Source organism: Mytilus edulis, chromosome 1 (genome assembly GCF_963676685.1).
Source record: "Mytilus edulis chromosome 1, xbMytEdul2.2, whole genome shotgun sequence".
Classification (NCBI taxonomy): domain Eukaryota; kingdom Metazoa; phylum Mollusca; class Bivalvia; order Mytilida; family Mytilidae; genus Mytilus; species Mytilus edulis.
In genome coordinates, this window is record NC_092344.1 from 23,205,155 (window position 1) to 23,220,449 (window position 15,295).

Here is a 15,295-nt window from a genome sequence, read left to right on the forward strand (position 1 = left end):
GAAACAATAGAAAAAATTTCACGTAAGTTTAGTGTTGGATGTCATTCTGAGATACAGTTCAAAGAAAGAACAGTGGAAAAAATAGGAAACTTTTCACGTAAGTTTAGTGTTAGATGTCATTCTGAGGTACAGTTCTAAGAAGGAACAGTGGGAAAAAGTAGGAAACTTTTCACGTAAGTTTAGTGTTAGATGTCATTCTGAGGTACAGTTCTAAGATGGGACAGTGGGAAACAATAGAAAAAATTTCACGTAAGTTTAGTGTTAGATGTCATTCTGAGGTACAGTTCTAAGAAGGAACAGTGGCAAACAATAGGAAAATTTTCACGTAAGTTTAGTGTTAGATGTCATTCTGAGGTACAGTTCTAAGAAGGAACAGTGGGAAACAATAGGAAACGTTTCTCGTAAGTTTAGTGTTAGATGTCATTAAAACCACCCTTTATAATTCGATGTATTGTGATGATCTGTAATCCACCCATTTACATACCTGCAGTTACATTTAGAGAGCTGTAGAACGAAAGGTTATACTTTGACAGTGGAAGTAATACCTTCGAAAGTTAAGGAGAACATCATGAGTTTGTTGACCGTTATATATCTGTGTTAGAGGTAACCACACATATGATCGTTGCCAGAATCCTATCATATTTTCCACGATGTTGACATCACTGAATGACAATTATCCCCAAATAGGTGCCACATGTAGAGCAGGATCTGCTTACATTTTAGAAGCACCCGAGATCATAGCGGATTTTGGTGGCGTTTATGTTGCTTAGTTTTTATGTATCGTTTTGTAAACTGCTGTTTGTCAGTTCGTCCTCTTTCTTAGTTTTTATGTATCGTTTGTTCGTCCTCCTTCTTAGTTTTTATGTATCGTTTTGTAAACTGCTGTTTGTCAGTTCGTCCTCTTTCTTTGTTTTTATGTATCGTTTTGTAGACCACTGTTTGTCAGTTCGTCCTCTTTCTTTGTTTTTATGTATCGTTATGTAGACTGCTGTTTGTCAGTTCGTCCTGTTTCTTTGTTTTGTCATGGTTTTGTGCTTATCCAAAAAAACGTTGTCCTTTCACAACACAACATCCTGAATGTGGAAAAATGTCCTTGCAAGTTGAAGCTTGAGTTTTGTCTTCGACTCGATCAACAGATGAACTATCTATTCATCCATTAGAAGTGAAATGTTGTTTTTATAAAGTAGGAACAGTGTAATCAGATATATTCTTGTTACAAAATAACAGAATAATAAGATATATTCTTGTTACCAAAGAACAGTGTAATCAGATATATTCTTGTTACAAAATAACAGAATAATAAGATATATTCTTGTTACCAAAGAGCAGTGCAATCAGATATATTCTTGTTACCAAAGAGCAGTGCAGTCAGATATATTCTTGTTACCAAAGAGCAGTGCAATCAGATATATTCTTGTTACCAAAGAGGAGTGCAATCAGATATATTCTTGTTACCATAGAGCAGTGCAATCAATCAATGGCCACAGCTACACTGTTTTGAATTTCATTCTATGCTATTAAAAAACCCTAAGATCCCGATATTTTATTTATATCAATCTCATTTGGTCAACATTTGAATTTAAACTATTATAAACTATTCCTTTCTCATACATTGGTTGTGTTGTAATTTATACATGTATTTTTATTTTCATTCCACTTAAACTGGAAAGAAATAATAGTTACGATATAAAATAAAAAAACCCGAGCACGTCTTCAATTACGTTTTGCGAACGATGGGACAAAACGGCTATTATATTTTTTGAAACGATCTAAAAACTTTTGTTACCTAACGAAAACATATTTTAGAATTACTATATTGTTTAAAAAGAAAAACAAAAAAACCTTTACTGCCAAGTTTTATTTTCTATGATCTAACTATGGTTCTTTGAGATACAGCTGGCTGGTTAAAACAAATATAACATTTTCTGGATTACGATTTCAGTGATATTTATTTTGCTTTAACACGCTAATAAATATAACAATAGCAATATTGATAATTCTTTTAAAGTTTTACGAAGATCGGAGAAAAAATACCGTAGGAAAGAAACATAACTCTGATCTGTTGCACACAACACGTTGGACATAACGTTTTTGCGTAAAAATGGGATAAATATGAATAAATCACGAAAACGTTCCAACATCTTATGGCATTTCTTTCTATGCATATATAATTAATAGTTCTAATGAAAACAGCTACATACTAGTATATCATAAAATTGGAAAGGGGAATAAGCTTAACGAAATATGCACATTTTAGCCTGGAGTTATTTGGCAAACATGGATTTGTGTTCTTTAATAGTTCAACATGTTATGCCTTCTGAGGTAATTTATCAATAATACACACATATAAACAACACATATATATTTGTGTTTTTTTTCAGTCCGTCAAATGCTTCGTAAGACTATACGCGCTAATAACAATAAACAAAAGTAACAATAAACAAAAGTAACAATAAACAATAGTAACAATAAACAAAAGTTACAATATAAAACAAAAGTTAAAATAAACAATAGTAACAATAAACAAAAGTAACAATAAACAAAAGTAACAATATAAAACAAAAGTAACAATAAACAAAAGTTAAAATAAACAATAGTAACAATAAACAATAGTAACAATAAACAAAAGTAACAATATAAAACAAAAGTTAAAATAAACAAAAGTAACAATATAAAACAAAAGTAACAATAAACAAAAGTTAAAATAAACAATAGTAACAATAAACAAAAGTAACAATATAAAACAAAAGTAACAATAAACAAAAGTTACAATATAAAACAAAAGTAACAATAAACAAAAGTTAAAATAAACAATAGTAACAATAAACAAAAGTTACAATTTAAAACAAAAGTAACAATAAACAAAAGTTAAAATAAACAATAGTAACAATAAACAAAAGTAACAATATAAAACAAAAGTTAAAATAAACAAAAGTAACAATATAAAACAAAAGTAACAATAAACAATAGGAACAATAAACAAAAGCTACAATAAACAACAGTAACAACAACAAAGCAACAATGAACAAAGTTACAATAAACATCAGTAACAAAAACAAAAGTAACAATAAACAAAACTAACAATAAACAATAGTAACAATAAACAAAAGTAACAATAAACAATAGTAACAATAAACAAACGTTACAATAAACAAAAGTAACAATAAACAATAGTAACAATAAACAAAAGTAACAATAAACAAAAGTTAAAATAAACAATAGTAACAATAAACAAAAGTAACAATATAAAACAAAAGTTAAAATAAACATAAGTAACAATATAAAACAAAAGTAACAATAAACAATAGGAACAATAAACAAAAGTAACAATATAAAACAAAAGTAACAATAAACAATAGTAACAATGAACAAAAGTAACAATATAAAACAAAAGTAACAAAAACAGAAGTTAAAATAAACAATAGTAACAATAAACAAAAGTAACAATATAAAACAAAAGTTAAAATTAACAAAAGTAACAATATAAAACAAAAGTAACAATAAACAATAGGAACAATAAACAAAAGTAACAATATAAAACAAAAGTAACAATAAACAATAGTAACAATGAACAAAAGTTACAATATAAAACAAAAGTAACAATAAACAAAAGTTAAAATAAACAATAGTAACAATAAACAAAAGTAACAATATAAAACAAAAGTTAAAATAAACAAAAGTTAAAATAAACAAAAGTAACAATATAAAACAAAAGTAACAATAAACAATAGGAACAATAAACAAAAGTTACAATAAACATCAGTAACAAAAACAAAAGTAACAATAAACAAAACTAACAATAAATAATAGTAACAATAAACAAAAGTAACAATAAACAATAGTAACAATAAACAAACGTTACAATAAACAAAACTAACAATAAACAATAGTAACAATAAACAAAAGTAACATTATAAAACAAAAGTAACAATAAACAATAGTTACAATAAACAAACGTTACAATAAACAAAAGTAACAATAAACAATAGTAACAATAAACAAAAGTAACAATAAACAAAAGTTAAAATAAACAATAGTAACAATAAACAAAAGTAACAATATAAAACAAAAGTTAAAATAAACATAAGTAACAATATAAAACAAAAGTAACAATAAACAATAGGAACAATAAACAAAAGTAACAATATAAAACAAAAGTAACAATAAACAATAGTAACAATGAACAAAAGTAACAATATAAAACAAAAGTAACAAAAACAGAAGTTAAAATAAACAATAGTAACAATAAACAAAAGTAACAATATAAAACAAAAGTTAAAATTAACAAAAGTAACAATATAAAACAAAAGTAACAATAAACAATAGGAACAATAAACAAAAGTAACAATATAAAACAAAAGTAACAATAAACAATAGTAACAATGAACAAAAGTTACAATATAAAACAAAAGTAACAATAAACAAAAGTTAAAATAAACAATAGTAACAATAAACAAAAGTAACAATATAAAACAAAAGTTAAAATAAACAAAAGTTAAAATAAACAAAAGTAACAATATAAAACAAAAGTAACAATAAACAATAGGAACAATAAACAAAAGTTACAATAAACATCAGTAACAAAAACAAAAGTAACAATAAACAAAACTAACAATAAATAATAGTAACAATAAACAAAAGTAACAATAAACAATAGTAACAATAAACAAACGTTACAATAAACAAAACTAACAATAAACAATAGTAACAATAAACAAAAGTAACATTATAAAACAAAAGTAACAATAAACAATAGTTACAATAAACAAAAGTTACAATAAACAACAGTAACAAAAACAAAGTAACAATGAACAAAGTTACAATAAACAACAGTAACAAAAACAAAAGTAACAATAAACAAAACTAACAATAAACAAAAGTTACAATAAACAAAACTAACAATAAACAACAGTAACAATAAACAATGGTAACACTAAACAATAGTTACAATAAACTGGTAACTATTCTAGATCCGTTACCATCAGCACTGTTTAAATAAACGTCCTAAAATACATGGGTATTTAATAAATTGCGAAACACTTGAATTTAATTTTCTAAAATCATTTATTTATATCAGTGTGAAACAGAAAAAAAAGTGAACCCACGGGAAAAAATATGAACGGCTATTTTAACTGGAATATACATTTCACTCCAAAATTAAAATATAATCATTTTTATTGAAATATAAGGATGGGCAATATATAAACACTCATATACACCGATAAAAGTATCAACTGTTGAATCCGATAAGGCAGTTATAAAGTTATTAATGCAAAAACTTTGTTCATTTCGCGCAGAATTTTAGTTTAAACGGGATATTGGAGGCAAAACATATGGTATACTAAAATGTGGCATATGGCACTTTCATTTGGAGGAATGAATTTAAAGGATTGCACTTTTTGGGATATTTCTAATTGCTAATACCCCCTCCCCCTTTATTTCTCCCCAAAAAACCTTAAACGCACACACAACATTGAAACTTTGAAAGAAATTAAAATATCTACTTACCACAATAACTGACTCGATAGCGGCTTCATTTTTCATATCTTTAAGTTGCTTCATTTATTTTTATTTTGCTTTAATGTCATTGTTTAACTCGACAGTTGCGTTTGTACACACAAAATACCGTCGAAATGCTGGACGACACATTTGTTATTTTTCAGTTACTATTATCCGATAAAGAAATTACAATTATCAAACAAGAAAAATACCATAGGGTTACGATTATCATCCATCAATTTTAGATTTTTTATATCTCTCGTAGCTTGTGTCCCTTTAAAAGCTTTATTATCAGAAGCACTGATATATCTCGGAGCTTGTGCCCCTTTAAATACTTTATTATCAGGAGCACTGATATCACTCGTAGCTTGTGTCCCTTTAAATGCTTTATTATCAGTAGCACTGTTATATCTTGTAGCTTGTGTCCCTTTAAATACTTTATTATCAGGAGCACTGGTATATCTCGTAGCTTGTGTCCCTTTAAAAGCTTTATTATCAGTAGCACTGATATATCTCGTAGCTTGTGTCCCTTTAAATACTTTATTATCAGAATCACTGATATATCTCGTAGCTTGTGTCCCTTTAAAAGCTTTATTATCAGGACCACTGATATATCTCGTAGCTTTTGTCCCTTTAAATACTTTATTATCAGAATCACTGATATATCTCGAAGCTTGTGTCCCTTTTAAAGCTTTGTTATCAGAAGCACTGATATATCTCGTAGTTTGTGCCCCTTTAAAAACTTTATTATCAGAATCACTGATATATCTCGTAGCTTGTGTCCCTTTAAAAGCTTTATTATCAGGAGCACTGATATATCTCGTAGTTTCTGCCCCTTTTAATACTTTATTATCAGGAGCACTGATATATCTCGTAGCTTGTGTCCCTTTAAAAGCTTTATTATCAGAAGCACTGATATGTCTCGTAGCTTGTGCCTCTTTAAATACTTTATTATCAGGAGCACTGATATATCTCGTAGCTTGTGTCCCTTTAAATACTTTATTATCAGTAGCACTGTTATATCTTGTAGCTTGTGTCCCTTTAAATACTTTATTATCAGGAGCACTGGTATATCTCGTAGCTTGTGTCCCTTTAAAAGCTTTCTTATCAGTAGCACTGATATATCTCGTAGCTTTTGTTCCTTTAAATACTTTATTATCAGAATCACTGATATATCTCGTAGCTTGTGTCCCTTTAAAAGCTTTATTATCAGGAGCACTGATATATCTCGTAGCTTTTGTCCCTTTAAATACTTTATTATCAGGAGCACTGATATATCTCGTGGCTTGTGCCCCATAAATACTTTATTATCAGGAGCACTGATATATCTAGTAGCTTGTGTCCCTTTAGATACTTTATTATCAGGAGCACTGGTATATCTCGTAGCTTGTGTCCCTTTAAATACTTTATTAGCAGAATCACTGATATATCTCGTAGCTTGTGTCCCTTTAAAAGCTTTATTATCAGGAGCACTGATATATCTCGTAGCTTGTGTCCCTTTAAAAGCTTTATTATCAGTAGCACTGATATATCTCGTAGCTTGTGTCCCTTTAAATACTTTATTATCAGAATCACTGATATATCTCGTAGCTTGTGTCCCTTTAAAAGCTTTATTATCAGGACCACTGATATATCTCGTAGCTTTTGTCCCTTTTAATACTTTATTATCAGAATCACTGATATATCTCGAAGCTTGTGTCCCTTTTAAAGCTTTGTTATCAGAAGCACTGATATATCTCGTAGTTTGTGCCCCTTTAAAAACTTTATTATCAGAATCACTGATATATCTCGTAGCTTGTGTCCCTTTAAAAGCTTTATTATCAGGAGCACTGATATATCTCGTAGTTTCTGCCCCTTTTAATACTTTATTATCAGGAGCACTGATATATCTCGTAGCTTGTGTCCCTTTAAAAGCTTATTATCAGAAGCACTGATATGTCTCGTAGCTTGTGCCTCTTTAAATACTTTATTATCAGGAGCACTGATATATCTCGTAGCTTGTGTCCCTTTAAATACTTTATTATCAGTAGCACTGTTATATCTTGTAGCTTGTGTCCCTTTAAATACTTTATTATCAGGAGCACTGGTATATCTCGTAGCTTGTGTCCCTTTAAAAGCTTTCTTATCAGTAGCACTGATATATCTCGTAGCTTTTGTTCCTTTAAATACTTTATTATCAGAATCACTGATATATCTCGTAGCTTGTGTCCCTTTAAAAGCTTTATTATCAGGAGCACTGATATATCTCGTAGCTTTTGTCCCTTTAAATACTTTATTATCAGGAGCACTGATATATCTCGTGGCTTGTGCCCCATAAATACTTTATTATCAGGAGCACTGATATATCTAGTAGCTTGTGTCCCTTTAGATACTTTATTATCAGGAGCACTGGTATATCTCGTAGCTTGTGTCCCTTTAAATACTTTATTAGCAGAATCACTGATATATCTCGTAGCTTGTGTCCCTTTAAAAGCTTTATTATCAGGAGCACTGATATATCTCGTAGCTTGTGTCCCTTTAAATACTTTATTATCAGGAGCACTGATATATCTCGTAGCTTGTGTCCCTTTAAATACTGTATTATCAGGAGCACTAATATATCTCGTAGCTTGTACCCCTTTAAATACTTTCTTATCAGAAACACTGATATATCTCGTAGCTTGTGCCCTTTAAATACTTTATTATCAGGAGCACTGGTATATCTCGTAGCTTGTGTCTCTTTAAAAGCTTTATTATAAGAATCACTGATATATCTCGTAGCTTGTGTCCCTTTAAATACTTTATGATCAGAATCACTGATATATCTCGTTGCTTGTGTCCCTTTAAAAGCTTTATTATCAGGAGCACTGATATATCTCGTAGCTTGTGTCCCTTTAAATACTTTATTATCAGAATCACTGATATATCTCGTAGCTTGTGTCCCTTTAAATACTTTATTATCAGGAGCACTGATATATCTCGTAGCTTGTGTCCCTTTAAATACTGTATTATCCGGAGCACTGATATATCTCGTAGTTTGTGCCCCTTTAAATACTTTATTATCAGAAGCACTGATATATCTCGTAGCTTGTGCCCCTTTAAATACATTATTATCAGGAGCACTGGTATATCTCGTAGCTTGTGTCTCGTTAAAAGCTTTATTATAAGAATCACTGATATATCTCGTAGCTTGTGTCCCTTTAAATACTTTATGATCAGAATCACTGATATATCTCGTAGCTTGTGTCCCTTTAAAAGCTTTATTATCAGGAGCACTGATATATCTCGTAGCTTGTGTCCCTTTAAATACTTTATTAGCAGAATCACTGATATATCTCGTAGCTTGTGTCCCTTTAAATACTTTATTATCAGGAGCACTTATATATCTCGTAGCTTGTGTCCCTTTGAATACTTTATTATCAGGAGCACTGATATATCTCGTAGCTTGTGCCCCTTTATTATCAGGAGCACTGGTATGTCTCGTAGCTTGTGTCCCTTTAAATACTTAAATTATCAGGAGCAATGATATATCTCGTAGTTTGTGTCCCTTTAGATACTTTATTATCCGAAGCACTGATACATCTCGTAGCTTATGCCCCTTTAAATACTTTATTATCAGGAGCACTCATATATCTTGTAGCTTGTGTCCCTTTAAATACTTTATTATCAGGAGCACTCATATATCTCGTAGCTTGTGTCCCTTTAAAAGCTTTATTATCAGGAGCACTGATATATCTCGTAGCTTGTGGCCCTTTAAATACTTTATTATCAGGAGCACTGATATATCTCGTAGCTTGTGCCCCTTTAAATACTTTATTATCAGGAGCACAGATATATCTTGTAGCTTGTTTCCTTTTAAATACTATATTAGCACTGAATCACTGATATATCTCGTAGCTTGTGTCCCTTTGCAAACAAGAAGACATAAACAATCAGTTACGCTCAACAAAATGTTTAATGATCAAATAAAAAAGCATGTTAAAACATTTCATGAGGTAAATGTTCAGATCGAGAACTCACGAACTATTCATACAATAAAATAATCAGAACCAGATTGAACATATTAGGCCGTGTTCACACCAAACGCCATGTACAGTACTAAACTTGTTTACAATTAGTTTAATGTACTGGACATTGGTTTCACATTAAATTTGTTCACATCTATACACGTACCTTGTTTAATTACCTGTACATTAGATTTGTTCACGCTTGTAAACTCTATGTAATTTAAATGTTCATTACGTAGAACCGAATGCAAAGTTTTCGGACAACTTTTCTGGCAGTAAGGGAACGACCATTTGACTTCAAATCGGGGTGGGGTGGGGGGGTATCGATGGAGATATTTCGAACCCAAATTGGATAAAAAAAAAAAAAAAAAAAGTCCTACAGATGATACAAAAATATTCTAAATCAAGTTCCCCATACATTATAGTATTAAATGTTTATAAAAAAAATTGATTACAAGCATCGAAAAAAAAAAAAACGGAATAAAACGTTTGCGCGGAAAAATTTCTGGCTCATAAATTAACCAAATCCTCCCCCCCCCCTTTTAAGTAAAGTGGTTGCTTCTTTATGAAAGCCATTTTGATGATTTGCAGTAGTTTAAAAATGAATATATATTTTTATTCTCATAAAGCCAATGCATTACATCGGTACAGAGATTGAAGGAGAAGAAGGAATGATATATTAGGGATCACTATATTCCTATCTTTTCTGTTTGTTTCAAATGGTATTTCTTCTCCAAGGAGTATTTGGCAAAGGGAGGGGGTAATGTTTTTTTTTTTAGTTTTAAGGGTAATTTAACGGATCCGAGATACATGTACTAGACAAACAATACATTTACCTCACACTTTTTAAATAATGCATTTATGAGTGAATCGTTGTTTGAGTAAAGACCAGTGGCAAACATTTCTGTGCAAGTCAAGTGGATTCGGAAAGACCTTAATTTTCAAATGAATTATGTTTTCGGCAATGATGCTGCTTTGAATCTTGATATGGGCTTAATAAAGCTACGTTAAGTTTAAAAAAAAATATATCAAGTTTAGACAAATATTTCTGTTAAGAACTTTATTAATAATTGTTATAAATATCCATTTTATTCAAAAATTGTTTCTTCCTTAAATATACACGGTGAAACTTATGTTTTAAATGCCTAGTTTTTTTTGTGTACACTTAATCTACACAAGGCCTACATCGAGTATCGACTGCATGTAGACAAAACATGTTTTACACTACATGTAAACATTGAATTTTATCAATGGGAATGTAATTTTGTTTAGTTTACGTATGAATTACACTTACACAACACAGAGTTTAGGTCAGTGTGAACACAGCCTTACATTAACATACACTAAATGTGTAGTAAATGTTCAGAACAAGAATCAATGGATATACATTAATAAGTACATGCAGTTAACATTTAGACGAAGAACGTACGATTTGTACATGCAGAAAATGATCAGAACGAGATAACATTGTATGATGATTACAAGCAGTAAACTTTCAGAACGAGAACACATTTTATGATGATTACATTCAGTAAACTTTCAGAACGAAAACACACATATGATGATGACATTCAGTAAACTTTCAAAACGAGAACACACTGTATGATGATTACATTCAGTAAACTTTCAGAACGAGAACACATTCTATGATGAATACATTCAGTAAACTTTCAGAACGAGAACACACTTTATGATGATTACTTTAAGTAAACTTTCAGAACGAGAACACATTTTATGATGGTTACTTTAAGTAAACTTTCAGAACGAGAACACATTTTATGATGATTACATTCAGTAAACTTTCAGAACGGGGACACATTTTTTGATGATTACATTCAGTTAACTTTTAGAACGGGGACACATTGTATGATTATTAACATTCAGTAAACTTTCAGAGCGAGAACACATTTTATGGTGATTACATTCAGTAAACTTTCAGAACGAGAACACATTGTATGATGATTAAAATCAGTAAACGTTCAGAACGAGAAAACATTGTATATATAAAGATAAGAAGATGTGGTATGATTGCTAATGAGACAACTTTCCACCGGAGACAAGGTAGAGAAAGAGAGAGAGAGAGATTACAATGATTATAGTTACAGAATTTGGTTCTAATTACAGAAGTTGGTGACACAGAGAGACTTTTCGTTAACAAAAAGCACAGAGACGACATATACAGGGGACCTATAGTATGTTCACATCCTTGTCAATACGGATACGCAAAATCAGTATCAGACGACCGCTGCTGCTGGATATGTACTAAATGTTCTGGAAATCAGTATTCTGGCGAATTCGGATGCATGTCATGTCCTCACGGTTCTCATCCGAATAATAATAAAAGTAACTGTACGCCAATTCACATTGACATTATGAGTTTCAATGACCCAGCTGCTATCGGGACTCTTACGGTATCTTCTATTGGTATTGCTGCATGTATCGTAGTCATAGTGGTATTCACGATTAACAGAGAAACGCCATTAGTTAAGGCAACGGACCTTAAACTCAGTCTTCTTTTGGTTTTTAGTCTGATTTTATCGTATGGATCATCAGCTGCCTTTCTTGCTAAACCTTCACCTATTTCGTGTGGTCTTATTCGATATCTTCTTGGATTGTGTTACACATTGCAGTATGCCACTTTATTGACCAAGACAATAAGAATTTACAGACTTTTTCAGGCAAAAAGTCCCGAAAAAAAGAAGTTCATAAATTCAAGATCTTCTATAACTTTGACTTTATTGATTACGTTTTTTCACGTTTTAGGACTGACGGCTTGGATTATTTTTGATAGACCGGAGACAAGAGTCGATTATGACGAAGACAGCGGCGTTTTAATATGCGATGACGCCGATAACTACTCGTATGCTATCAGTTTATCTTACTCAGTAGCGCTATTAATGACATGTGTGTATTTTGCTGTAAAAACCCGAAAGATTCCGGATGGTTTCAAAGAGACACGATTCATTGCAATATGTTCATATACAACTTGCATCATTTGGTTAGCGTTTGCCTCAACATTCTTTTTTACCAACAATAATATAGTACGTGTTCTGTCTCTATGTATAACACTTTCTATAAACTCTACAGTAAGTCTGTGTGTACTATTTCTGTCGAGGTTATACATCATCCTTTTTAAACCAAGATTAAACACAAGGGAGCGAGTAATGACTCGAGGGAATGAAAAGTCTGACAGGACAAGTAAATGTTTAACAGCTAATAAGTCAGGTAAGCTACTCAGATCTTATTTAGGATCGTTTCGATTATACAAGTTAAAACATTTGCGCCTAAATTCGTATTACATACAGATGTAGTCCAAATAATTATGACGTCTGGCAAGGCTGTTTTAATTTTTTTTCTGGGACGTCGTAGGAAGGCGTCCCAGGAAAAAAAATAAAATAGCCTTGCCAGACGTCATAATTTTTTGGACTAATACAGAAGAACATGTTTTAATCTTTTACACAAATCCAAAATACTGAGTAATATAATTGCATGATGCAATGGTTTTAATTGGCGTCCATGTTCCGTAAATATTTTACATTATCATCTAACAGACCAATTATTTAATTTTATCGAAAAATGGTAGAAATAATGCATTAAAAATCTTTTACAAATAATTTTACTTTGGTTTAGGAGAACACGTGGTTACGCCAAAGGCAGTCGTCTTTGATTAAAATTGCAAAATCTACTTCAAAACCAAAGAGCAATGATTATTTGTGATTTTACGCAGTTGGTTGACCGAAAGACCTTCTTTAATTAAATACAATGTCATACTTGGAATATTGGACTATAGTGTTACGAGCCAGGAATTGAATTTGAAAATATAAAGTTGATGCTTAAAAAACTACAAACGAAATTGGGAGATATTACTGGAAAAGAAACTTATATGAACTTCTGGAGCTCTCGAGTCAATCCCTGTGATTTTGGGGGTTCGTTTTGCTAAACTTGAAGCCTGTAATTCAGTGGTTGTCGTTTGTTTATGTGTTACGTATTTGTTTTTCGTTCATTTTTTTTTACATAAATAAGGCCGTTAGTTTTCTCATTTGAATTGTTTTACGTTGTCTTATCGGGGCCTTTTATAGCTGACTATGCGGTATGGGCTTTGCTCATTGTTGAAGGCTGTACGGTGACCTATAGTTGTTAATGTCTGTGTCATTTTGGTCTTTTGTGGATAGTGTCTCATTTGCAATCATACCACATCTTCTTTTTATATATTGAAGTTTAATGCCTAGCGTTTTGTTGGCTTCTGCTTTTTTTTGTCCGTCATCATGTTAGGTAACTTAAATACCTTGGGAGACCAGTCAACCAGTTTTATGTAAAATAAAATAAAATACCACAGGAATTCACTAACATTTATTGTGATTTGACGACACAAGGATCGCCTTAAAAACATTGACCCCAATTGAAAAAACCAACATCTGATATAATAAATTATATGATTATTTCAGTTGATATTCTTTATACTTACGACATTCCAACAAATTTGACCAAATCGCGTTTAATTGCCTATTTGTAAATTGTCACTGCGGTATTAATCTGTCTGAATGCATGTAAATATATTCTATGACAAAATTGTATTGCAGTAGGAACAGAGGAATCAAGCGATGAGTATGTATACACAAAGAATGGACTTCTAGCAGCAACATCAACATCAGTACCAAATCTAGCTCCATTTGAATCAAAAACCAAAAAACAATTTATATCAGGTGCGCATTCGGTGCATAATATATCAATATTAAACAACTTGGGAGAAGAGAATGCTCATTCGAGGAAGACAAGAGACATTCCATTAAAAGATTTGCCTCGGATTACCATAAGTAATGGGGAAACCGAATTTAACGTATGATGGCAGTATCAATGGGAAAAAAATTATAAAAATTATGTTCTTTCTGAAGGTCGTATTGTTATGTGTGTCATTGGGTTGCTGTTTCATTGACATACATTTTATCTCTGCACCTCTTATCTTATCTTATATTACACAGCACAAAAGTTGTTTTAACAAATAACATTAATGATAATTTCTCCCTGACAAAACGTGGGTCGATCAAAGATAATATTTTACCAATTCGAAGTTGAATTAACAAAAAAATATATCGTAAAGATAAAAAAGGAACATAAACATATTAATACAAATAAAAAAAAAGAAGTCAAGCTTGAACAATTTACAAAAGATAATGAAAACTAAGGGACAATTTTTTTACAAACTAAAGTAACCTGCTCCATGGAATCCTGGTTTGGCACCAAACGAATACCATAGAATACAAATCCATGTACAACCTAAAGTAACCTGCTCCATGGAATCCTGTTTCGGCACCAAACGAATACCATAGAATACAAATCCATGTACAACCTAAAGTAATCTGCTCCATGGAATCCTGTTTCGGCACCAAACGAATAACATAGAATACAAATCCATGTACAACCTAAAGTAATCTGCTCCATGGAATCCTGTTTCGACACCAAACGAAAACCATAGAATACAAATCCATGTACAACCTAAAGTAACCTGCTCCATGGAATCCTGTTTCGGCACCAAACGAATAACATAGAATACAAATCCATGTACAACCTAAAGTAATCTGCTCCATGGAATCCTGTTTCGGCACCAAACGAATAACATAGAATACAAATCCATGTACAACCTAAAGTAATCTGCTCCATGGAATCCTGTTTCGACACCAAACGAATACCATAGAATACAAATCCATGTACAACCTAAAGTAACCTGCTCCATGGAATCCTGTTTCGACACCAAACGAATACCATAGAATACAAATCCATGTACAACCTAAAGTAACCTGCTCCATGGAATC

The 15,295-nt window shown here is 31.2% G+C and overlaps 1 protein-coding gene across 1 annotated transcript in view; it reads left to right on the plus strand.

Moving 5' to 3' along the window:
* LOC139528329 (metabotropic glutamate receptor 4-like) overlaps positions 1 to 14,625 on the plus strand; it is a 48,504-nt gene extending 33,879 nt beyond the window's left edge. The window contains exons 9-10 of the mRNA XM_071324268.1: positions 11,610 to 12,710; positions 14,066 to 14,625. Of these exons, the coding sequence (XP_071180369.1) occupies positions 11,610 to 12,710; positions 14,066 to 14,328 (1,364 nt within the window). The 3' untranslated portion in view covers positions 14,329 to 14,625. The remainder of the gene's footprint in view (positions 1 to 11,609; positions 12,711 to 14,065) is intronic.
* The last annotated feature ends 670 nt before the right edge of the window (positions 14,626 to 15,295 follow it).